Source organism: Manacus candei, unplaced genomic scaffold, assembly GCF_025592945.1.
Source record: "Manacus candei isolate 608988 ecotype Guabito, Panama unplaced genomic scaffold, ASM2559294v1 h1tg000014l, whole genome shotgun sequence".
NCBI classification, from domain to species: Eukaryota; Metazoa; Chordata; class Aves; order Passeriformes; family Pipridae; genus Manacus; species Manacus candei.
Window position 1 is genome coordinate 51,233,894 of NW_026138062.1, and position 24,849 is coordinate 51,258,742.

At 46.5% G+C, this 24,849-nt stretch overlaps 2 protein-coding genes across 9 annotated transcripts in view; both read left to right on the top strand.

Annotated features, from left to right (window-relative positions):
* Positions 1 to 8,005, top strand: part of PAK1 (p21 (RAC1) activated kinase 1) — a 79,935-nt gene extending 71,930 nt beyond the window's left edge. For all 8 annotated transcript variants that reach the window (XM_051779920.1, XM_051779924.1, XM_051779919.1 and 5 more), the window contains 2 exons: positions 1,294 to 1,431; positions 2,693 to 8,005. In XM_051779920.1, the coding sequence (XP_051635880.1) occupies positions 1,294 to 1,431; positions 2,693 to 2,779 (225 nt within the window). In that variant the 3' untranslated portion in view covers positions 2,780 to 8,005. The remainder of the gene's footprint in view (positions 1 to 1,293; positions 1,432 to 2,692) is intronic.
* Positions 8,006 to 15,770: 7,765 nt separating this feature from the next.
* The window catches only part of GDPD4 (glycerophosphodiester phosphodiesterase domain containing 4), a 38,857-nt gene continuing 29,778 nt past the window's right edge, over positions 15,771 to 24,849 (top strand). The window contains exon 1 of the mRNA XM_051779914.1: positions 15,771 to 16,116. The gene's annotated coding sequence lies outside the window, so the exon portion shown is untranslated. The remainder of the gene's footprint in view (positions 16,117 to 24,849) is intronic.

Consider the following 24,849-nt stretch of genomic DNA (forward strand, 5'->3'; position numbering starts at 1 on the left):
CTGATGAATTAGATCATGCACACTTATAATTTCCCACTTTCTGGAGATGCTGACAGAGGCAGAAAGAGTACTGGATGGTGCCAAAGCAGTGATGTCTTGAAACCTTGTACCCTGTGAGTGTGAAAGAATTCTCCTTGAGTTAGGTCAGGCTGGATGGGGCTTTAAGCAGCCTGGGCTAGTGGAAGGGTGGTTGGAACTCGATGATCTTTAAGGTCCCTTCCAAACCAAACCATTTTATATTTCTATGATTCTATTCTATAAACAGAGCTTTTTCTTACTGAAAGATTGTTAAGCCTTTAGACAGGGCTTAAGCGTCCTGATGTCTTTCCCTTGTTTAATTTTTAACAAAAGGAGGGATGCTGTCAGTGTATAGGGGCATCACTGCTCTTAGTATAAGCCAGGTTTGTGGCTTCTCCCTCAGCTACACAGGTTGGAGGAATCTTGAAAAATTCTGTCCTACTTTTTTCTCCATCTGGAAGTGATTTTTGGGAGAGAAGAGCAGCAGCAAAGAAGAGTGTAAGGAATGAAATGGTTTTGAGTTAAAGTAACAGTACTTTGCCTCATTTAACTCAACTTATACCAATTCCCAGGCTATCAGACTGCTCCCATGGGATGTGTTGAGTGATGTGCTCAAAAGGCCTGCATATTAACAAGTCTCTGGCAGATTTCTGTTTCCTTTGAAAATTCATCCAGGAAGTTTCTCACATGAAATCCTGCAATGGATGAATTCTGAGTTCCTTGGTTCTCAGAGGAGGGTGTGTGTGAATACTTCATCCCCAAGTAGTAGCAAAACTGCTTGTTTCGCAGGATGTTAAAAGCTGCTGAAGGGTCTGCTGGACATCTTTTGTGAGGAGCCAACTCCATCTTTATCAGGTTGACTTTTTAGGCTTGGTGCACTGAGGCAAAGTACTGACAGAAAAAAAATCTTCTATTTAGTCAAGGTTACCTTCCCATGAGGATATAGTTATTACAGAAGCACTGGTAGAGTCATGCCAGTTAACTTCCCTATGTAAACAGGGTCTGGAATGTTGTTTTTGTCCTTGTAATCCCTTGAGAGGGCTGCAGGATCTAAACCCAGATTAAGAGGGTAAAACAATAAAGGATTGGATCCCACCCACAAAAAAATAGGGCTGGCAGCTATTCCATTTGCTGAAACTTAGGCATTGATTAGTCACCCTGATAAGGTGCAGTTTTTTTCCTCCCCATTGAACTGGGGAGAGGGAGAAGTGAAATGGGTATAATACAGAGATGGAATCTAACCTCCTGTTTCTTTGGTGCTTGTTTTTGCATTAGGCCCTGTATCTCATCGCTACTAATGGGACTCCAGAACTGCAGAATCCAGAAAAGCTGTCACCCATATTCCGAGACTTCTTAAATCGCTGTCTTGAAATGGACGTGGAGAAGAGAGGTTCTGCAAAAGAGCTGCTACAGGTAGGTGATGGGCAGCAAGACTGAACCAATACAATCACGTTACCCTGAGTGAGGCCAGGCTTAGGGTGAGATCTTGTTTGAGGTCTTAAATACTGCATCAGCTGAAGGCAGAAGCACAGCTAAGGTAACCTACCAGGGAAAAAACAGCCAACCAAAACCAACAACCCCAAATGTACATCTATAATAAAATATTAACAGACTGCTCCCTTTTTATGCTGTACTGGCTACTAGCAGCAGCTGTACAGCATGTTCTGTGTCCAACCTGAAATAATAGCTATGCCCCAGGCCTGCCAAATGCTGAGCCCTTAATTCCCATGGTTTCCTCACACAGCTGGCCATGACATCTGGATGTGTTGTCATGGTCTTGTCATGATTTTGATTTGGACAGCAGGAAGGCTTCTAGCTATCAGATGTTCTGGCTGTCTCCTTTCTGGTGGAGAGATCACAAAGCTCTTTGGAATGTGCATGGCTTGCTTTAACTGGAGCAGTTTGGTGTTACCACATTTTGCCCAATACTACTCCTTACAGAGGTGATGGAACACAGCTTGTGAGATACCTAAATCATAGAATGATTTGGGTTGGAAGGGACTTTTAAAGATCCTCTAGTTCCACTGTTCCTACCGTGTGCATAGATACCTTCCACTAGATTCGATTGCACAAAGCCCCATCCAACCTGACCTTGAACAATTCCAGAATTGGGACAGCCACAGCTTCTCTGAGCAACCTGTTCCAGTGCCTCACCGCCTTATAATCAGATATTTCACTGAAAACCTGGTGTCTTAGTCTGAACTCCTGGTGCAAGTAACTTTACTGACTGGCAGAATGGCAATAGTTGAAAGATCACTTTTTCTCATTGACTTTCCAGTCCTAAAATGTGAGAGATCGGTTATGTCCTGTTCCTTGGAGCAGGAGAACATTTTGACTGCAACACTTCTGCCTGTTTTTAAATACCTTGCAACCTCTGTTTTTTTACTGTTTTATTTTTTCCATCTCTGAAGCACATTGCCTTAGGTGATGCTGAGTTTTGCTTGATCTTGAACATGTACAAACATTGGATAATTTAGCATGTGTTGGGTGCAAATCTCTTCATCGCTTCAGGCAAGCCCTGAAATTTTGTGGTGGTAACAGAGCTTCTGGTTTCACCTATTCAGAGACTGAAGTAGGTTCTTAGACTTCATATGGGTCTAGGTTTAGAACAGCTGCAAGGCTTCTGGGGCATGTTCTTAAAAATTTAACCCCTTTTCTTTTTGTTTCTTCCTAGCATCAGTTCCTGAAAATTGCAAAGCCTCTATCTAGTCTCACTCCTCTGATTATTGCAGCTAAAGAGGCAGCCAAGAACAACCATTAAAGTGGTGAAGTCAACACAGTCATCGTGTCAAGACTTTTAGATGCTCATTTCAGAGACTGAATTACCTGCCCCTCTCCCCTTCTGCTCCTTCTTCACAGGGGTGTTCTTAAAACTTTGACTGCCCTGAAGGGTGGCAGAGGTATTGTTCACTGAATGTGAAAGGGCACACAAGAGGGACATGGCTGATCTTACGTAGTGAACTGTCTTTCCATCCTCGTGATGGGGATGGGAGGGGAAGAATATTTTGTATGGTTGAGAAGATCTTTCTGAGAATGTCTGAACATGACCTACACATAGTGAAGCCAGTTTGTTTTCATATTTCTTATTGTGTTTATTTTTAAAAATAATGTGGAGCCTTAGACCATGTTTATCTTAATAAATTAAATCTTTTGCTGGCTGCACTTTTCCTGCTTCTGCCAAGCTGCTATTACACCACCAAGGCTGCTCTGTGCTTTGGATGACTTGAGGAGGGAAGGAAGCAGGCAGCAGCAATGTGAACAGCTGTAACAACTGAGAGGGGAACAGGGATGTGAAGGTGTATCTCTCTTGCAGCACTGCTGGATGTTTCAAGAGAGCATGGACAAAGCCTCTGTGTACTTTCTGCAGCCATTGGAGAACTTAATTCATGGATGATCTCTTTGCCAATTTGTGTGAATTGGGCTCCCCCCCCACTTCCTCTTTAGTGTCAACTCAGCTAATTACACATCTCAGAAATTTCTGTTTTAGAAGGTAAATCACAGTAAAAAAAATTGACAGAGAGCTCTTTTGAGGTTATTTTATTGTGCTGTGAGGTTTTTTAGAGACCCTTGCCCTGTATGCTAAAGTGAACCGAGCAATTACTGTTCTAAAGATAAGATTGGCCTGCAAAATATGTTGAAAACTCTTGTTTCTTAGAGCAAGTCCAATGGGAAACAAACTCATCATAGAAGCTGCTTTCTTCTTGGAGATGTGGGGACATGAATTTTTTTAAAACGATGGTTTCTTTATGCTACTGATACCTTTGGTTGCTAATAGTTTGTAAAAATACCAGGAAACCTGGAACTACTAGAAGAGGGATTGGTTGTAAACACTGGGCTTATGTTCGACTATGTACTGAATTTTAATAAAACGACTGCTGTGTTTCTTAACTTGGGGCTGGGAGAGAACTGGAGAATTCCTTGTCACCAGGCAAGTCTGTTGGAGGGGCTGTTGCTTGTACGGTCAACGGGCGCTTGAATGTTTTGGATGAAGTAATAGAACCTTGTTTCTTACCCCATCTTCTGTAGTCTTTTGGAATAGCAAGTGGCTCCCGAGGGAGTAACTTTACACATAGAAAAAAGGGATTAAAAAAATGTGTATTATAACTGGGGAACCTGCTTTCTATGTGCTGCTTTGGTCACGCATGGGGTGAGTTTAAACTATTCTGGAGTAACGTCTCATCTCTTTCCAAAGCACTTGTGTTGCACAAAAATTCATTCCTTCTTCTTGCTGAGACCTGCTGCTGGCTCAGCCCTTTCCTCCCTGCACCTGGGGTTTAATTAAATATATTTTTCCTATTGGCTCCACTGTACATGACAGCTCTTACATCATCTTTACTCGGTGTAGGTAGTCTGTGAGCTCTTTTGCTTCTGCGGGGCCTTCTGCTTTGTGCTGCAAAGTGGTTACTGTTTGACATGAGGCTGAAGCGTGAAGTCTTGCCCCAATCTGCAGCCTCTCTCCCTTTTGTGTATATGTATTTTGTCTCCCTGTAATAGTAAGTTTCCTCTCACAAAGCTTGTATCCAAGGATGCATTCTTCTGACAAAACACTAGAACTGCCAACCTGGAGAGGGATATGATGTATGGAAGAGCTTGACTGATTGGAGCTTAGGTGGAGATTGCAGAAGGAATGCTATTACCCTTAAATAATTCCCTTTGATAAGGGAATTATTATTCCCTTATTATTACCTTATTATTATATTTCCTCTGGAAGACTCAAGATGGCATATGTGGGAAGAAAAGAATAAGTGGCTAGATATCTCTTGCTATAAAATCGCGTAGGACTGGTCCTACAAATTTGGCAAATGACTTTTTTTCTGATAGCATTTGGTTAAATTTGATCCACAATGTGTTTAATTTCTCTGATTTCTCTTTAATTCCCTTCTCTACTCCATCCTCTGCATCCCATTGAGTTGAGAACTTAATGCCCATGTGCCCCACCTGCAAGCATGCACTGGAGCTTATATTTCTGCAGTGAGATTTCTGCTAAATTTCCCTAAAGGTAGAGGAGGTTATTTGTGTGTGTTTTAATAATCCTCTGGATTCTCTATTGCACAATGGAAAGGGATCCACGCGAATGCTTCTTACACTGGTGATGTGCTTCTGTCTTGTTGACTTCCACGTTGAATCGGTCCTGCCTCGTTTCTGTTAGCTGCTTGAGAAAGGGGTTGCTTAAAGCCTTTCTTTCTCCACTGGGAAGCTGCAAGAGTGTGATGGCCATGCATGTGTGTCATCTTGTCCCAGGCAGTTTTTTCCCAGTCATGATGGGTGGGTAGGTGGGAAGAGGAGGCGATTGCTACAGTGTGCCTGGACCTAGTTTCCAGTTACCAGACACATCATGTTTTGTTCTCAGAAAATCTTAAAAAAATTTTCTAGCTACCTTAATCTTAGGAGAATGGGATTATTTTTTCTATTTGTTCTGAAATGCATCCTTTCCTTCCCTTTCCCTTTCCCTTTCCCTGTGAGTCGCTTGGCACCAGCACCTGTGTTAGCTTTCAGAGTCCCCTATGGCATGTTCCTTTCTACAGAGGGCTCTTAAATAGCAACTCTCTGACTTAGAAGTTAACCTCTGGGGCTTATTTTTCTGAAAATATCTTGTCTCTGCTGTTATTTGAAAGCAACTCCAGCTGCACAACTTCTTTGGTGCCTTTGCTGGATTTTTTTTTACCCCCTTTCTTTATTAACTGATTCACCTGAGTTGAAACCATTTTTAATCACAGCCCTTAATTATTTATTTGCCTGCTAATATTGAAGTCTCTCTCCTCTATTAGAACATTAAATATTCAGTTATCTGAGTGTCCTTTTGGAAAACTGGTTTCCTTTTTGAGGGATCTCAAGCAATCCTACACCAGAAATGATTTCACATTCTACAGTTTACAAAGGGCTTGGTGAAGGGAAAGGCTAAAACTCATCCTCTTTTCCTAAATACAGTGATTGTCTTATTTAAGTATCAATTGGTAGCTTCAATAAGACTTCCTGTATTTCAAAAATGGGCATTGATTTTTATTACTTCAGCTTTAGGGTGTTTTTTTTTAAACAAACAGCTGATTTGGAGTTCGCTTGGGGCCAAGAGTTTGTGTGTGAGGAGGGTATGGAGACCATGTGGGAAGAAGGCAGATTATTTGGACAACGCTCTCAGGCACATGGTGTGATTCTTGGAGATGTCCTGTGCAGGGCCAGGAGCTGGACTCAATGATCCTTGTGGGTCCCTTTCAACTCAGGATATTGTATGATTCAGTGGGGCTGAGAGTGAAGAGGTGGGGCAGGGATGGAGAGGACAGCAGAACTAGCTAGTTGCAGCAGCAATAGCACACCTTTAGCCATCCCTAAAATGTCTTCATTGAATGGATGTGTTTTCAAAGGACATAAATCTGACTGATGAGTCGTTACAGGTTCTTCACTAGACAGGCATTATGCTCCTACCACACTGCCTTCCCCTTCTAAACAAAAGGGGTGCAGGGATTTCTCCAGCAAGGAGGCTCCTTGAGAAAGGAGGTTTCCATGGAGACACTTACTTGACTTAAAGTATCTGGTTAGGGCTCGAGAAGAAGCTTGGGGGGTGAACACCATCGCCACAAAAGCCACTGTTTTGCAAAGCAGCTGCTGCAGTGTTTTGTTGCCAACTTGATGCCTCTTTTTAGGGGTTGGTTTTGAAAAAGTCCTGAGAATGTGGCCTGGTTAGGAATGTGAGGTGCGTAAAAGCCTGTCTCTTCTTAGCTGAGATCTCTGTTAGTATCCTAATCCATCTGTCTCTCAAAATGCGGCGGGTTGGTGTAAGTAGGGCACATTTGCAGCAGGGTACTGTGCAAGAATGGATTGCAATGGTCTCTAGTAGGTACTTGCTTCCTTAGAACCTGCACTCCTTGGCTGACAGCAAAATTGGTCCTGACCAGTTTCCAAGAATAATATTTGTTTAATCCCCATTCCTAATACAGAGCTTGCATAGTCCATTTGTATGGTGAATGGCAACATCTTCAATGTTAAAATTGTTAAAAGTGAAGCCATTCTCCATTCATCTTCCCACCAAAAAAAGAAACTTTTTAATGACTTCTTATTTCAACTGAGAGAGCCTGTAGATGTATTTTGGGGTTGAAAGCCCAACTGGATGAAGTGTATGCATAATGAATGCTCTAGGATCTCATAGTTTGTTGCTAATGACAACTCACAGTGGCAAAGATGGGATCTTGGGGAAGCAGCTGCCAGCTTTGACAGGGAATGGTCCACAATAACAGAACTGCAATACAGATGAGAGCTGGACAGAAACTTGCTGCCAAAATGGAACCTGCAGGGAGCAGTGGGAAGCAGATAGAGTTGACCCAAGGGGTAGGATGAAGCAAGGTTTAAAACTTCAGTTACACAATTGCTGAGGAAATTCAAGGAGTGCCACAGCAGCCTGCTGCATCTCAAGTCAGCAGTGTCTCTGAAGGAGGAGAGCAGAAAGGAGCCTAGGAAAGGAAAAGATACTGGAAGTGGAGACAGGAGCAGCAACATGGCTCTGAGTCACAGCCTGACAAAATTCAGCTGAAAAGGAAAAGTGGGAGGTAGAATGGAAGAGATGGCCTTGATGTGCCAAGGAACTGAAGAGAGAGGCCAGATTTCATGGGTATGTGAAGTGGCAGAAATGAATTTAATTCAGGCTTCTGTGGATGACAATCAGCTTGTTCCCTTCTGCCTTGCAGCATCGGCGCAGTGTCTTTTTGAGATCAGCACTGCTTTGGGATCATGTCAGCAGCTGCCCAGCTTTGGTCTTGTGTTTGTAAAGAAGGCTTTTTGCTCTGACTGCAGCTTTCTGCTGTTGGTAGATGTCTTTGTGTCGTGTCCCATCTGGAAATAAGGGGCTGTTGCAGTTTTAAAATCTGCTGGATAATGTATTTCTCTTCATGCTGTCTTGGCGTAACTCTCCTGTACTGCTGGGTTTGTTTAATGTGCCAGGTCAGCTCAGCCACTTTAAAAATAAAATTGAAACCTTAAATAAAACCTTAATTAATTACTCGGTTCTCCTTGACTTGCTGTTTCAATGCCCCTTGCAGTGATATTAGAAATGAGTGGGGATGCTTGAAGGAGGGGTTGTGTTTCTCTGACCTATTTTAGATTAATCAGATCTTACTTGATAGAGCAAAGTGACTACACTGAAAGCTGTTGCAGCAAGTGTGATTTTCACCAATTATTTTAACTTGTTTGGACACAGTTAATGCTCTGGAAAGCAGACTGGGAGCAGGATCTAGACCACAGCTTGAAGAGGAAGAATCTTGGATGCTTGTTTTTCTGAGGTACAGCTTGGTCTGGGGCTCCCAGTATGGAGGAGGAAATCAGGGGAGAGTCTGGAATAGGTACCTATAACCACAGCATCACTTTCTTTCAGGGTTGGTGGGATGAGATTAATGACAAGAGCAGGAGTTTATCATCCTACGGACTAGTTTGCATAAGTACCTCGTTGTCACAGGGAGCAGGAACATCATGATTTGGGGAGGTCATCTGCACCACCACACCCCCCCTTCTGCACTTCATCTGCTTGTAAAACATCTGATCTGGATATTTTACTTTGAAGCCCAGGAGACCCAACCCAATGCTGAGAGGGCTTTCTGAGGTCATCTAAGGAATGTGGGGCTGAGGAGCAGCAAGAAGCCCTGCCAAGCTGGGTGCTGAGCCAGGTTTTAGAGAAGGCACTGGGAGAAAAGGGAACACCTTGAACAGGGAACTCAACCAACTAGAATAAGATAATTCATGTTACTTCATTAAAATCCCCTCTGCCCAGAACAGATTCTGGAGCTGAAAACTGCTTTCCAACAGCTCTTTTTTCAGGAAAGCCAACAGAGAGAACCATCTGGCTGGTTTTTGCAAAGATGAGGGGCCCCATTTCTTGAGCAAGATGAATATTGAAGCCAAACTGGGATTTTGGGTGATTCTTTGCCATGTAGTAGCGTCCCACATTGGATGTCCTTGTCCCATTAGATGAAGGAAATCTAACTGGGCTGTCACCACCTCCCCTTCATAGAAACATGGAATGGTTTGGATTGGAAGGACCAATCTAGTTGGTCCTAGACATCATCTAGTTCCAACTCCCTACCATGGGCAAGGATACCTTCCACTAGACTAGGTTGCTCAAAGCCTCATCCAACCTGCCTTGAACACTTGCAGGGATGGGGCATCCACAGCTTCTCTGGGCAACTTATGCCCGTGCATTCTGCCTAATATCCAGTCTAAACCTGCTCTCTGTCAAATTGAAGCCATGCCCCCTTGTCCTGTCACTCCATGCCCTTGTCCAATTTCCCTCTCCAGCTCTCTTGTAGCTCCTTTAGGTACTAGAAGGTGCTCTAAGGTCTCCATGGAGTCTTCTCTTCTCCAGGCTGAATAACCCCTCTTCCTCCAAAGCTTCACAAAGCAGAGTACAAGGCAAACTTTGCTCCTAGTAATGTACCCCCCAAAGTGCCCCTAAAAAATACTACTGCATTGGTGTCTGGTGGCTCTACCTCCTGCCCCATGGAGGGGGCACAGTCTGTTTCTAAATAGCTACCATTTTCCATGATTTCTGGGGAGAATTTTCTGTCCTGGAGGCTTCTTCCCTTGAGATGAACTTGGCTGAGCTGCCCAGCAGTTGATGGGGGGGTGGGAGATGGAGAATGAATGATGTCAAGGTTTTAACAAATGGTTGGCATTGATTTTAGTGAAGTATAACTTGTCTGAGGGCTCTTCAGAGCTAAGACAACTTTTCTTGTAGGTGAATTCATAACCAAATTTAAAAATAAATAATTAGTGAAGGCTTATTGGATAGATGAATAGTTTTTAATTTTGGAGTCAGATAACTAAGTCTGAAGATGTACACGAGGTGATGAGGCCCTGTGTTAGACCAGCTGATCTACAGACAGGGGAGCAGGAGAGGAAAGACAGGAAAAAGCTTTGGGGAACACACAGCTTCGGGTCTGAGCCAGACACAGCAAACTGGCAGCTAAATCCTAGTGGGAGCAGTTATTCTGTCTGTAACTGCAGGATATTAGTTTATTTGGGAATGAAGTGTGGGGGGGGAATTAGCAGTAGAAGAAGCAATACACTTGTAGGTACGACAGAGAAGAGGTGCTCTTTATTACATGCTGCAGGGAAAACTGCAGCTCCTCACACAGAGGATGCTTTGCCTGGATCCCTCATTTTCAGCAGCACCCGGAAGACATTTAAGTTTTGGTTCCGAAGCTCATTTTGATGAGGATCTGTCTGTAGCTTGAACACGGTGAGCAGGGAGCTTGCCTGGGCTTGCCTGAACCTTCCCCATTCCCAGGGCTGTGCTGCCCCCTCCCGGCACTGAAGATTCCTTTCTTTTTATGTATCTCATTTTCCATGAGCAACACAAAAAGTAACTTATGTTTCTTTTGGAGGATGAACGCTGGAGGCAGCCGGGGCACATCAGCATGAATAAGGAGATTGTCCTGACATGGAATCTGGTGTGCCGGTATGCCTGTTCCCCTGTGATCACCCCAACTCCAGCTTTGCTCCTCTTGCATTTTGGTGCTATTATCTACACTTACAGGTTTCAGCAGCCTTGTAAGGCAAATGTGTTCCTCTGCCAAGGCCATGAGTTACGTGTGAACCATCAAGGACAGGCCCTCTGCTCCCATCCCAGCACAGGTCCCTAATGCTGGGTCCTCTGTGTACATCGACAGGGAGGGTGTCTGCCAACACCCTCATGCTTCCTCAGGTCTGGTGGAACTTTCTGGTGGGCCAGGGCTGCGCTGACATACCAGTTAAGCCTGGTAAGGGAGAAGGGGCACATCACCACTGCACCGCGATGGCTGGCAACGTTGAGAGAGGCTGTGAGGTGCTGCTGAGCAGAGGCTTGTCCCCTCTGAATGCAATTGGGGTGAAGTGAACAGGACTTGTCCCTCACCCCACACCTTGTGCCCTAAAACCACTAACCTGCACAAATCTGGGGCTAACAGATCTTCTGGTAGTCAAGGTCAGGGTCCTTCTGGCCACATGTGCAGCTGTAATGATGTCCAAGGCTCAGTAGTGCCTGGATCATGCCCTGGAGGGCAGTGGGCAGGTAACAGCCCTCTCTTTTCTCACCAGTGGAGAGCGATATGCATGAAGGGGAGAGGGGAGGGAATCTTGTCTGGCACAAGAGGGCAGTGAACAGGGAGGCAAACTGCTCCCCCCAGCCCCACTCCCTCTCATTCCCCAACCTCATGGCTGCATGAATGGTGAGCCCACTACTTTCTTCTATTCTTCGCACTTCCTAACCACATTAGGCTTTAACCCCACCCTCGAAGTCTTTGTGTTTTGTAGTCACTCTGAAGCACTTCAGGCTTTGGGAATAGCCCCGTCCAGGGATCAACACATATGTTGTCCTATTTCTTTTGCCACCATGAAGAGTCCATTAGGTAGGTGCCAGCCCAGGAAGGACCGGCAAGAGATCAGTGGTAACACTGGGGCAGAGAGAGATGGTGGCGTCCCCACAGCAGGCACCATCCAGCTCAGGTGTCACCTTGTACCGGGCAGGGTGGGCTGGGTGCTCCCAGGCGTGTGCAAGAGCTTTGGCAATGTCACCACTGGCACTGGTGTGCTGGGGAAGGGAGGTCTCATTGATAGTTGCACCCACTGACAAGCCTGGCTCTGCTTGCCTGTGCTACCCACCCATGTGAAGGGTAAGAAGCACCCCCTGAGGTCTCTGGGCTCATCCTGGTGATGACAAGTGTCACTCAAGAGGCTCCATGGTGACAAAGCCACAATACAAGCAGAATGGCCCAGGCTGGGAGACATGGAACACAGGAGAGTTTTAAGAGCCTGAGTGGTGGGAAACATTGTTGATTGTCCTAAATGGGACACTGGCTCTGTGTCCCCACAAAACTCATTGGGGCTCAGGGGCTCACAGGCTGCTCAGTTCCCTGAAGGGTGGTTTATAACCCTGGGACAGTGGGGGACTTTGCTGCAATATCCCCACTGAGGAGCAGCAGGTGTTCTCACCACTCTGGTGAAGAGAACCATCAGGGAAGTGGCTAACATGGGCCTCGAGATTCACCCACAAAAGAGGGGGATGAGGCAGGAGAGGGAAGCACAGAGCAGCTGCCTGTGTGCTCATGAAACAAAACTGACGTGTTTCACTCCTGAGATCTGTCACAGTCCTCCAGCAATGTTTGCCACATTATGTTTCTTGGACACAGAAACATTTGGCCAAGGGATGTTTTATCACACCCTCTTCTTCCTCACTGGTCCTTGCATCTGATTTACCCCTCTGGGTCTCCCTTGGCCCCTCAGGGTAACTCAAATTGCATCCTCCTCGGTGCGTTGCGATTCCCCAATTTCTGCCAGGAAAGAACAAAATGATGTCATTTCATAAAGGACAGCCATAAAATATGGAAGAAGGGTGAGAATTGCCCCTTTCCCCCTTTACACACGGCTGTATCAGCCTGGCTGTGGTGCCAGCAGCCGTGGCGGCGCGGAGTTGCTGCAGCAACAGCTGTGAGAGGCAGAGTTTGCCCCTGCCGGTTGCTTTGAGAACGATGTGAAAGCTGCTTCCATCCACTCAACACGGCTTGTATTTGTGCCGTGGGGCTGGTTCCCCACAGTTAGGCTGTGTGATAAATCCATCTGGCCCTCCTTTGCTGTCCACCCAAGCGATGTTGCTCACTCAGGAACAACACTCAGAGACCCTCACCGAACCCCAAGACTCGGGAGGACTTGCCTGGCAATTCTGCCTACACGAGGTCATTTTTTGAATTTATATTCTGAAAATAGGGGTAAGCTTTGCATCTGGTGGACTGCATACTCCAAAGAAACTACCATGTCTTTGGCACAACTTGTTGGGCTTTGCAACATTATCCACAGCCACTGCCATCCTTCAGGAAGGGACAGGAGCATTTCTTGGGGCCAAGTGGGCTTAAAAATAACTCTGATCAATTCAAGCAGCTGGAGAAGTGATGGTGAAGGAGATGTCCCAGAATGCAGGAGCAGGGTCAGGCCCTGTTTTCTGTGGAGGTTTGCCAGCATTTTGCAAAACCTGCTGCTCCCCATTTGCATGGTGTCTCTGCTTTACCCTGAGTCTCCCCACATCAACACTTTGCAGGAGCTGATGGTCTCCCTGTTTTTTGATGCGTCAGAGCTGTATGTCAAAGAGTTCAGGCTGGGAGATGGCAAGAGAGACACCTCCCCCTTCCCCCGCAGCCTTATCCTCTGGGGCTCGGTGTGAAGTTGATTGTCAACATCTTCATACTTGGTCATGCTGCTCGTTGCGGATCTGGAGGCGTCTCTGCTCTCTTGGATGGGGCTTGAAGCTGCCCAGGGTCCCTTTCCCCCCCAGCCCATCCTCTGTGCCTCCAGTGACTGACATTTCTACTTTTTGGTGGGATACCACTTGCTGCAAATGGCAGACGCTGCTTGCCCATGGCTGTGGGGGTCTGTGCCAGCAGACCTGTGTCTGCTGTCCACCAGGAGAATAAGGCCTGAAGCTTGGATCAGTTCAGGTCACCTCCTTCTCCCTCCACCTCCCTTATCATTCCTGGAAATGCCATAAACAGTGCCATTTCTGTCATTAATCTCATGGGGATGTTGTTACCTGCATGAGTCACCTGCTCTCAAGGCTCAGCAGCTGTTCTTTGTGCACATGAGCAGTGCGGGGGGGGGGACGATGGGGACACATGCTAAACTCTTTATGCTGCCAAGGCAGTGTGTTGGGAGAGGGTAAATGTCCTGAACTGGGTAGGATTTAGAGTAGGAGGATGTGAATGTATGTATTTTGCAACAAAAGACTCCATGGTGGGGCTGGCAGCTGGGCAAGGAGACCATCCTTGCTCCCTGTTTGTGCTATTTTCCCCCTGGTTTTATCTTCTCCTGACACAAACAGAGGAAAAACTCATCGGGTTCAAGGCTGACCTGCCCTGCTGATATCCTTGGAGTGGGTTCGTACAGCACCAGTCCCTTGCAGGCATTTCCTTTATGGGCTCATAAACTCCAAGGCTGGGCTTTCTGGTGGCAGGGCTCCAGCTGATCCTTGCTTGCCCTCAGTCCCAGCTTCTGGTAGGTCTAGGACATTGGCTGGGACACTGCGTGAGGATTTTGTAGTTGAGATAAGCCAGGGAACTCTGAACTGAAGATACTGAACCCAGAGCAACATCTTCCCAGCTGATTTGCTGGGTGTTTGCAGAGCAAACTGTGGTGCTGAAGGCTTTGCATCTCTAAACCCAGAAGAAAGCAAAACCACGGCAATATTTTAAGGCAGAGAACAGGGATATTTGGAGTTTCTTTGCTTGTAAGGAAGTAAGGCTATGGTTGTGCTTCTAATAACCTTTTTAATTTTGCAGGGCTCTTCCCTCCACTGTAGGGAGCTTTTTTGTGCTGATGATGTTACTCAACCCTGTCCTCTTATCCCCACGTACCCCTTAGAGTTCATCCACAGCATGAGGATGCAGCAGCTGGAAGAACAGCAGCCTGGGTAGGGATGATGGTGAAGCCCCTTCAAAAGTTTTTTTTGGGAGTGTTGACCCTACTACTGGCTTCAAAGGCAGAGCAAAGTGCTCATGCCCTCTGGGCTCTCCACTCCTCCTCAAATCTTCCAGGCCATCCCCATGCTGTATCTTCCCTGAGTATGGACCTTCAGGACCTTAGCGTGGCCTCGTGATGAAGCTGAGCTCAACATGGCCACAAATACATAAGAAGAAAAATCCAGTGGATAAACTCAGGAGATTAAGACTGCAGGGTACCTGGAAAAGCTGCTGCTTCCTAAATCTCATTAGTGCCACCAGCCTTCTTAATCTCACCCTTTCCTGCCTTATTTATCAGATTTCCAGGAATCAGACCAAAAAGCAACTAATATTTTTAGAGGCTGTCGAGGCTGACACACAGTCCTATGCATTTTTACTCCAGCCAGCTAAGTGTTAGCTGGGAAACCAGCAATAAAAACAGCTGCTTTTACCTCCATGTCTTGTGGTTCCTGCATTTAATTCCAATTCCAATTCCTATTCCAATTCTCCCAGTTCCAAAGGGGGAGTGATGTTATTTTAGGACCTAGTGCAAAGTAAGGATTAGCAAGACTGTCTTAAAGGAACTCTTATATGCCTTCTGCTCATCATTAGGTTTCAGAGCAAACCAGGCTATCATCTCTGTAGCTCATCTTCTAATTAAAAGTTTCTCTTTCTCAAAAACTGCTGGGCCATTATTTATGGCCTGTTCTTGCTCTCTCTGTTTCCAAGAGCAGTCTGCTGATTTTACTTTAGAGGGACCCCCTGGTCTGTCTTTTCATCTAACAAGAAAAAAACTCAATGTGAGAAACCACAGGGATGAAAAAACTGCACCAGTGGTGTTTCAGAGAGTCCTCTGAAGCTGGAGGGAATGTTTTTTTAGCCTTTCGTGCAGTGAAGAACTTCTATGGAGCAGGAGGAGCTGCATGAGGTTGTACAGTTTCCTATCCTGAGAAACTTTATGGTGGGATTTTGCCTCTCTGAAAGTCCAGGGTGCATTGGAGGTTACAAAATACAACCTGCTTTTGTTGTACTGACCTATCCCCTCTCCCCCCTCAAAGGAAGTTATAACTCTAATAGGATTTAGATATTAAAGGCCAAAACCATGTAAAAAAATAAGTAAAATAAGCAGGTTTTGCACCGGGGTTGCCCACAAATCTGCTGCAGTGGATTCCTGCCCGGGGCTTAGAGCCGTGGAAAATATTTTCATGAAGGAGGTTCAGGAGCTTTAATTCTGAGGCTCAACAATGACACATCTTTCCCAAATATCCTTTGGGCTACTTCCTCAAATCCCATCCTCTGGACACCTAATTCTGCCAAGGTGGGATGTGAATACCCGCCTCTCCTGTTCTGGGTGGGTGAGGGATAAATCAGCCAATCCCAGGTTCGTCTTCAAGTCCCTGGCGCCTCCTGGAGCAATGCAGCGAGGAGCTGCCTGTGTCCCATGATGAGATTTTAATTTTTCTAGCCTTGGGGACTGCATTTATTAAGCCTCTCATGGCCCCTCCTACCGTGGGAGGGACGGCTCCAGCAGCCTCCCTAATACCGGGTGTCACACAGCGGTGCCACCATTCGAGTCCCGGAGTGTCACAAGCAAAGGACACAGCAATCCAAGTGCAGCGGAAAACAAAAATAACCCCTCCATGTGCGTCACGGCAAGGTAAGCTACTTCTCCTCTCCTAACTCTCAAAGATGCTCCTGCCTGCTGAACTTCATCTCTGCCTGCTCTTTCCTGCTTGCCTTGAAAGTTATCACCGAGGTGGAGGGATTTCTATCAGTTTTCCTTTGTTATCTTTGGACTTTTGAGTGTGTTTGTTGGGATGTGGCAGCGGGTGATTGATCCGGCTCTCGCCTGGGTTGCAGTGAGAAACAAAGCCCAGGGAGCTGGAGAATAGGGAGAAACGGTAACAAAAAGGGAGGGAAGGGGGTGATTTGTGAGCAGGGAGGTTTCTGGTGTTTTGCTGCGGAGGAGAAGGTGCTCGGCAGTCCTGCTTCACTTGGGGTCCGTGCTGGATAAGTTGGCTGTGACCTGTTAAGAGGAGAAACGGGAGCTGGGATGAGCCGTGAGCGGTGGGTGGCTGGTGGGGTCGCTGTAGCCGGGGCAGTGAGGAGGGAAATGTCGGCTGAGCATTTGCAATTCTTGGGATAAAGGGCTGTTTCCATAGTAAAAGGGAGAAAGGAGCCTCTCTCTTTCTTCCTCTGAACTCGCCTAGCGTGTGAACGGGGAGGTTGACTCGATAACAAATAACCCGTGAAAGAGTAACATCTGGGAACAGCTGTAAATAATCAGGACCTGGTTAGAAAGGCTGGAAGCAACACTATGGTCCACCATCTGCCCCGCCACTGCACATCACACTGAGAGTTGTGATGGGCAACTGTTTGGAGAGCAGTTCGGTTCGCAGCTGAAAGCAGGATTTGGCCCTGGCTTTTGTATGCTGTTGTTGTCCAAATGCTTCCACATTATCTGTAGGTGTAACCACAGTTAGCAATGAAACAGGGGAATTTTCACTTCTAGGAAAGAGTGAATTTTAATTCAGGATCAGGCACTCAGCTGATGTGAACCTGGGGACCGGCACCGGACCAACTTTGAGTTGCGAAGTCCAAACTTTGATTAGCTGGAGGTCCACCCACTAGTGCACATGACCTTCTCTTCACTTCTACACTTTCTTTGGGAATCTTGACCTCACAATGTAGCACGTCTCAGGACTTATCCCCTGATAAATCCTAAGAGGTGACACCAGGTAGAAGGACAAGAGAGACCAGAAATAATTTCCTACAGCTGCTCAAGGCTTTTAAGCTGCATTTAACAACAGAAAAGGCATAATGTACCATGAGACTAGCTGGATTTTAATTAAAAAATGTTCTGAATGTGAAGGGAGCCAAAGCTGTCGCTTCTTTTCTAACTTTGCTATTGAAATGTTTAAAAGGTGTGCAAGATTTTCAGGGCAATTTGAAATCCTTGCAGAGAGTACAAGCACAAAGCTTGTTCTCATGACCAGTCTTGTGATTTCCTTATTCCATGACACTGGACCAAGGAGGTGACCAAATGGTGTCTTTTGAGCTTTATATATCACTTGTAATGAAAATATAGTTTTTTTAAATTTGGTGGTTGTAGTTTGTTGTGAGACTGCCTGCATCTCAAAAGGTACCTCTGTGAAAGTTGTTACTGTGCAGCTTTGCTTAGTGTGATGAAGTATCAGCCAAAATAAAGGAGAAAGAGAAAGTTGTTTCAGGTTTTGTTTTGTTTGTTTTTTTGGGTTTTTTTAGAAGCCTGTGGCAGTTTGACATTGTGCTCTTCGTTTCCTTGCAGTGTGGAAAGCCAGAAGCCCTCCTTCTGGCAAACCTTTCTGAGTTACCACCCATCAGCTGAGACACATGTGCTCCACTCTGGAGCAGATCCTGCTCAGTGGCACAGCCCCAGCTTGGTGGCTTTCCATGGGGGACAGGAGGGTGCAGGAAGCTCTGGGGTGGTTATTCCCTGTAGACTGCAACACCATGCACAGGTGCAGCAATAGCCTGGCTTCGGTCCAAACCTGATTCCTTGTCTCGGGATATTTTGCAGGAAGAGGTCTGTACCTCATCTTGGAATGATCTCCTATGTTTTGGCTTGTAGAACTGCCCCAGAGACCCCTGTGATGTGCAACAAAAAGGGGTCTTGGGCTATGTTTTTGATGAGCAGGTAGGATAAAAAGTTGGGAAGATCCTTTGGATTCCACGTCTTACTGAAAGGAAAGAAAGGAGCTGGTTTGGGTAGAGCAGCATGGAGACATGATTTTGATGGACTCTGGACCATGCCTTCATGGCAGGATGAGTCCTGATGGTACACAGTCTTGGCTCCACATTGCAACCTCTGCTCCAGCTATGGACACATTGTGTGAGGGAGCTGAGCAGCCTACCTGCAGGTGCTCATCTCTTCATCACCTTGTCCTCATCCTGGTCTTCACTTGCTGGACACTGCTTTTCCAGCAGCATTCAAAAGAGGACCCACAGCTGGCTGATTTTTGGTGGCTGAGAGCCTGGCATTTTATAAAATCCCAGTAAAAGGAGGCTGTCTGTGGGTCATGTTCCCTGTAATTCTCCTCACCAGCAGGACATTGGGATTTACTGCACTTTTTGCCGTCTCCAGGAAAACAGGAGGGAAGAAGAAGAAGCAGTGGAATTTAGTGGATTGAACAGGAAGATGTCCCTGCCCATAGCAGGGACCCATGGGCAGGGACAATTGAACTTGAAGGTCCATTCTGTGATTCGTTGATTCTATGAACACACTCATGTCCTGGTCTCATATTGGTCCTATTCTCCTGTCACTGTTTGCCTTGCCAGTCTTTGTGGTGTCCCCAGGGAACATGGGACATGATGAGAACCTGCTCTCAGGGTCAGGCTTGACTCTCCATCCTCCTGGCCCAGGTCCTTTCTGATGGTTGGGTAGTTGTAATCTATGTGAATCCACAATGCAGTAGCAAGAGAGAGAGAGAGATGAGAAACCCTGTCCTGGGACTCATCCTCTGTAGGTCTGGTGCTAAAAGAAGCCTCTTGGGGCCACCACAGTGTACCAGCTCTTTTATTTCGTCAGCAGTTGCATGGAAAGGTGACAGAGTAAGAAGTTAACTGTGATGGTGGTGCGCTATAATAGCAGCAGGCAGGGAAATAGGGCAGGGTGGGGTGGGTGTGTGTGTACACGTGTGAATGAGGTTGTGGCTGCTGCACATGGGGGCCGTTTTGACGTCAGCTCCAATGTTGGGTGTAAGAAGAAAGAAGCACATATCTGCAAGCAGGGCACGGGATGGGAGCAGCTCGAAGCATCACTTTATGCCCACACACTCAGGCTGGAGTCTCATTGCTTGTGCAGAAATGCTTTAGAGTCAGTCCTTGCCTTACTCTCCTGCTTCATTTCCTCTGTTCTCCAATGCAACTGTGAGCAATTCCTTGTTTCTCCAGCTTCCATCTGCTCCAATTAGGCTGGAAGCCCCTGGATGGTTTTCAATCCCCGAGACATTTGTACAGCACTGAGCCTCAGTGACAATTACAGGTCCGGTCCTCTCTGCTGCCGCAGCCCCGGCTGCCGCCACCATTCCAGTCTGGTCCTTTCGGCAGCTGCTCTTAATCACTGACCTTAGTTTGGAAGGTCTCCAGAGCTGGAGAAATGAAAGACACTTTAGAAAATGGAGAGGGGGGAATTGGCAAAAGCTGTTGCTTTTTAAAAGACTACTTATTTCTTAAGATGTACTTGCTACTGATTAACCTTTGCTCCATGATTGCTTTAATTGGTTCATGCCTTAAAGCTGTCAGAGAGGTTCTGTGGGGTCATGGTGCCTCTTAAGTGCTCTCTTTGCCTGCAAAGCTTTTAAGAATGTTTTGGTTGAGCAAAACCCAATTCTTGCAAGAAATGCAGGTGAATGATGTTAATCCTTTTACCTTCTCCATTCCCTAGATTTTCCTGCCCTCATCTTAGTGTTTTATTGTTGTGACCTCTTCCTTCCCTCCCTGCTGCCAGTTGGCAACCTGCTACAAAGCTGATGATGTCCCTTATTCCTCTGCAATTCATCATGAATGCTGTTTGAGGGTGAGACGGTTGATTTTTTGGCTCTTCTGTGAGAAAGAGGCACTGAGGGGTTGGGAACTACTGGCTGTTGGTGTCTTAGATGTCTTACAGTCCCATGGGACTGCCCATGGTCTCCATGACTGCTTTAAGTCACCCCATGTACAAAATTTCTGTGGCTGTCTTTGTATGATAGCAGGGATAGACCCACAGGAAAGGGGGAGATAACCCCCTGGCAGTTGTGCCCTTCTTCTCTCCATGCAAAGGTGCAGAAGTTCCTTGAAGTTGAACTGGCAGGGCCGAAATGGGCTTACTGGGTTTAAGTGATGAATGGCCTTTTGCTACAGGCTGGGTTCTTGCCTTGGCACTTTGGAGGTGGTGTAAGGCAGTTCATCTGTCCTATTTAGACATCTGCCCTTGGATGAGCTGAGTTGTGCCATATCTCTTTGCTGGCTGTGCTGGGCAATCAGTGTGACCACTCAAAAACAAAGGAGGTGGTGCACAAGGCTGAGGGAGCTGTGGATGTTTAGCCTGGAGAAAAGGAGACTGAGGTGGGACCTTAACGCTCTCTATAACTACCTGAAAGGAAACTGTAATCAGGTGAGGGTGGGTCCCTTCTCCTAAGTAACAGAATGAGAGAAAATGGCCTTAAGTTGCATCAGGGGAGGTTTAGATTAGATATTAGGAAAAATTCCTCATGGAAAGGATGGTCAAGCATTGGAACAGAATGCCTAGGGAGGTGGTGGAGTCACCTGGAAAAACTGTGTAGCTGTGGCACCTGAGGACATGGTTTAGTGGTAGGCTTGACAGTGCTGGATTAATAGTTGGACTTGGTGATGTCAGAGGACCTACCTATTCCAATCCTAGTGATTCCGTGATTCTAACTGCTCTTCCAGGAAGACCAAAGGAGGAATGAAAACACCCACCCCAAGCTCTGCATCTAAATAAATCACTCCTGTCCTCCAGGATGCTGGGATGTGGGGGCTAATGGGTGCTGATCCAGCAGATCTGACTGGGCTGTGTGACCTGGGCCCTGAGACGGTCCATCAAGGGTCTGCCCATGGGTTGTCTACGCTGATCTTCTTGCCTTGCTTAAACAAATTCCATGTTTCACATGGATGAAAATCAAATGTGCCACACAATCCTCATCTGCTTCTCTTGTTGCACTGTTGGCACAAATCTAAATTGGGAAACTGAGGCTCTGGGTGATGGCTCTGCTGAGCCCATAGTTTGAGTTAGGTCAGGAGATTTGTGTGCCAGACTATCCTTTTGCTCTGAAATGAGTTCCAAACTTTTCTGACATGGCTTATGCAGAAATATGGTAGTGTTTAATTAGCTGGAAAGAATTTTTCTCTGGGAACAGCAGAACCACATTCTTATGGCGCAAAAATGGACTGGCCCTTATGCATTTGGATACTGTCAACTAAATGGAAAAATTTCTCGCTGGTGACATGGAAAGCACCCTTTCCTCCCTTTTCTTTTCCTTCTTGCAGGGTGTTTTGCTCCAAGGCTTGAACTTTAACACCCACAGCTTGGGGGGGGGGGCAGCGCCGGTGTCTTCATTGCAGTGGCCATCCAGGGCCCCTGTCCTTTGTCCGGGCTGAATAGTGCTCTGCAGAGCTGCTGAGCTGAGGTATGCAGTCTGCAGACCTCTTTTCTTTCCCCCTCTTGGCTCAGAGGCAAAGTCTTCCCTCAGATATGATGCTTGTGGTGGTGTGCAGCCCTCAGTGGGGCCATGGGGCCAGAGGGGGTCCCCCACGCTGTGTCCCAATCTCCTCGTCTCTGCTTAACAGCAGGGCACAAAGAGCTGCTTAGGCATTCCCAGGAGCAGAGAGGGACCCAAGCCAGGGCATGCTGAAATGCACAAAGTAGGATTTATCTTCAAAGAAATATTTCCCTCCTTTCTGAGCTCTTTTTATTTTTTTTTTCCAAGGGATTTATTCCTCCTCCTCCCCTCCCCAGGCAGGCTTTGAGGCGTGGAAGCACTTTTTGCCTCCCCACAGTGGCTTTTCAATGGTGGGAGAGCGACTTCTTAGAAAGCTGCGGGCCACCCAGGGGCAAAGCCCGGGGCTGAGCACGACTGCACGCCTTGCTGCTGGTGACATTGCACAGCCACGAGCACGGTGAGAAAAAAGCTCTCCCCTTCTCCTGTTGACCACGCTGAAGTGCGGGGAGCAGCACTGCACCCCAAACTCGTCACGCTGAGTCTCTGTTTTCAGGCTTGACCTGGAGGTATGAGCTCCCCGATGCTCCTAATTCCCTCTTTGTGTAGGAAGGTGAGACCTAGGCACGGATATCTCACTGCGACCATCTGGGATCAGCATCTGGCTGGGTGATGGAAGGTCTGTTTGTGGTCACAGATGGAAGGTTGCCATTCCTGATCCTTTTTAGGGCTAATTTCTGCCTCTGCCTACCTGTACTGCCCAGGGGAAGGATGCCAGCTTCCCCAAAAGGCTCTCTCCTTGCTGGAGGGGTACCCAACACTGAGATAACAGGTCCTATAACCCAAGCTAATGTGTTATATATGAAGTATATGAAGGACCTCAGGGTCAAAACCAGGGAAGACTCTGCTGAGGGGTCTGGCAGCAGCAGGGCCAAAGATACCTTGTGTCATGCTCATTTCTGCAATGCTGGGAAAGTGCCTATGGACCCAAGAACACCTGGATCAGAATATGCCTGAGTCCAGCCAAAGACACAGCATTTGTGAAAAAAAATCTTTCTCCACCTCTTCTTTTTCTTCCTTATTTTTTTTAAAGCGACTATTCAGCTTTATTCAAAACACTCATTTTGCTCCTTGCAGGCTCCTATTGTAGCACCGTGAGACCCTTTTACAAACACAATTATTTCCCTTTGACTGTTTCCACATGAAGCTGAAAGCATTTGTATAAAACGCATTGTAAATGCTCTGAGGCTTGGCCAATAATTTCCTGGGCACACATTTGTTAATGTATTCTGCAAAGTGCTTTGAAGATGAAGAAAACCAGCTGTGATTTATAATGATGATGAGTATGATTAAACAAGGTTTCTGCAAGTAGTTGTGGATAATGAGCTATCCCTGGGGACTGGACATTGGGTACAAACATGCGCCAAACACAGAATCATAGCATGGTTTAAGTTGGAAGGAACCTTAAGACCATCGAGTTCCAACCCCCCTGATATGGGCAGGGACACCTTTCACTAGACCAGCTGTAGTGGACTGATTACAAGATGGAGTCTGCTCCGCCATTGTCTCGAGCATGGAGTTAAAAAGCCTGGATTCCACAGCTAGGCTGCTGCAGGAGCCGAGCTACTTGCAAAAGCTCCAGGAGGCACCTAGCAAGCAGGCAAAGGCAGGCAGACTAGCAAAAAAAAAAAAAAGATAAAAAGTTGTTACAATAAAAAAAGGCGGCAAGGACTTACTCTCCCAGATAAGATATTCCAGGCAGATCTTACTTGGAGACTGGGGAACCAGCCAATGGACACTCAGGGCCCGTCTTGGTACCAGGCGAGCTTTGCTGGGATACTGGTGAGCTGAGCAGTGGGCACCCAGGGGCTACCACGAGGAGGGTATTTAGGGCCGTGCCTGGGGACTGCTGGGGGGGTTGTTTGAGGATTGCTGTGGGAGCTGCTGCCACTCTGTTACCCTGCCGGTTCGGCTCCTTCCTTGGAGGATACAAGGCAACAAGGGAAGAGGCCCAGCAGAGAGAGATCTACCAGCTTGCAAGCCAGCAGCATTTCATGGTGGTGGTAACTCCTGCCCTATGCTTTTAACAGTTACCCTTAGCTTTCCCCACTTTTCTATATTCCTTCTTTGTCTCTGCTCTTTTGTGTTACAAAAAATTGAATTATCATTTTGGGATCCAACATCTGGCCTCATTTGTGCCTTAATCTCAAATATGGCAATGTTTTAGAACCTAGTTCCCCTCTGCATCTAAGCGGATTGGAACACCAGGTTGCTCAAAGCCTCATCTAACCTGGCCTTGAACCCTTCCAGGGATGGGGCATCCACAGCTTCTCTGGGCAACCTGTGCCAGTGCTTCACCACCCTCACAGGAAAGAATTTCTTCCTAATATCTAATCTAAACCTATGACTGAGCAGGACACACCACCTATTTCCAGCACAGCTCCTGCTGCGTGTCCTCTGTGATGGGAATAAGTCCCTGTGCAACTTTAATAGATGCAGGATTTTGGCAGTATTTGTTTGAAAAGGGCTTAATCATTTGTGTCTGTTCAAAGTGTGGTGGGATGTTCCAAAACACAGGACATGAACCTTGGTGGAAACCCCTCCATATCTTTAGAAACCACAGCCACTACATGTTAGAGGTGTAGTGCAAAAAATGGAGCCGTTATTTCTTGGTAACCCCTCTTGTTAACCCAATGAACCTACTGCTGTTCATTGTTTCCCATGTTAAGCCCTGTTGGTTTTTTTGCTAATGGCTGTGTTCTCCATCTCAAGCCAACAGCTTAACAGTGCATGAGACGTGCTTTGCACACGTTTGTCCCAGGCTGTACGTACCCCCTGGGATTCCACAGAGAAGTAAGGTATAATTAGGGCTTATAAAGAAACTGTTGAAAGTCTTAGTGATAAATTATAATTATCATCTGCTGGGGAAGGGATATAGGGTATATCTTCTATCAGAGATTATGACTATCTCTACTTTATTTGATCCTTTTTCATTTCCTATGTTAAATCTCATTAATTTCCTGAAGAGAAACTGAAGGCAGATGATAGTTAAATAAAAGGGATCCTGGAGTGGGATCCAGAGCCTTGGGCAGACTCTGTAAGGTGGAAATGCAGGTTTAGGAGATGGTCTTTGCTGATCTCTTTTGGCTAGTGGCAAGATGTGTGTGCAGCTCATGGTGATGGTGATCAACCAG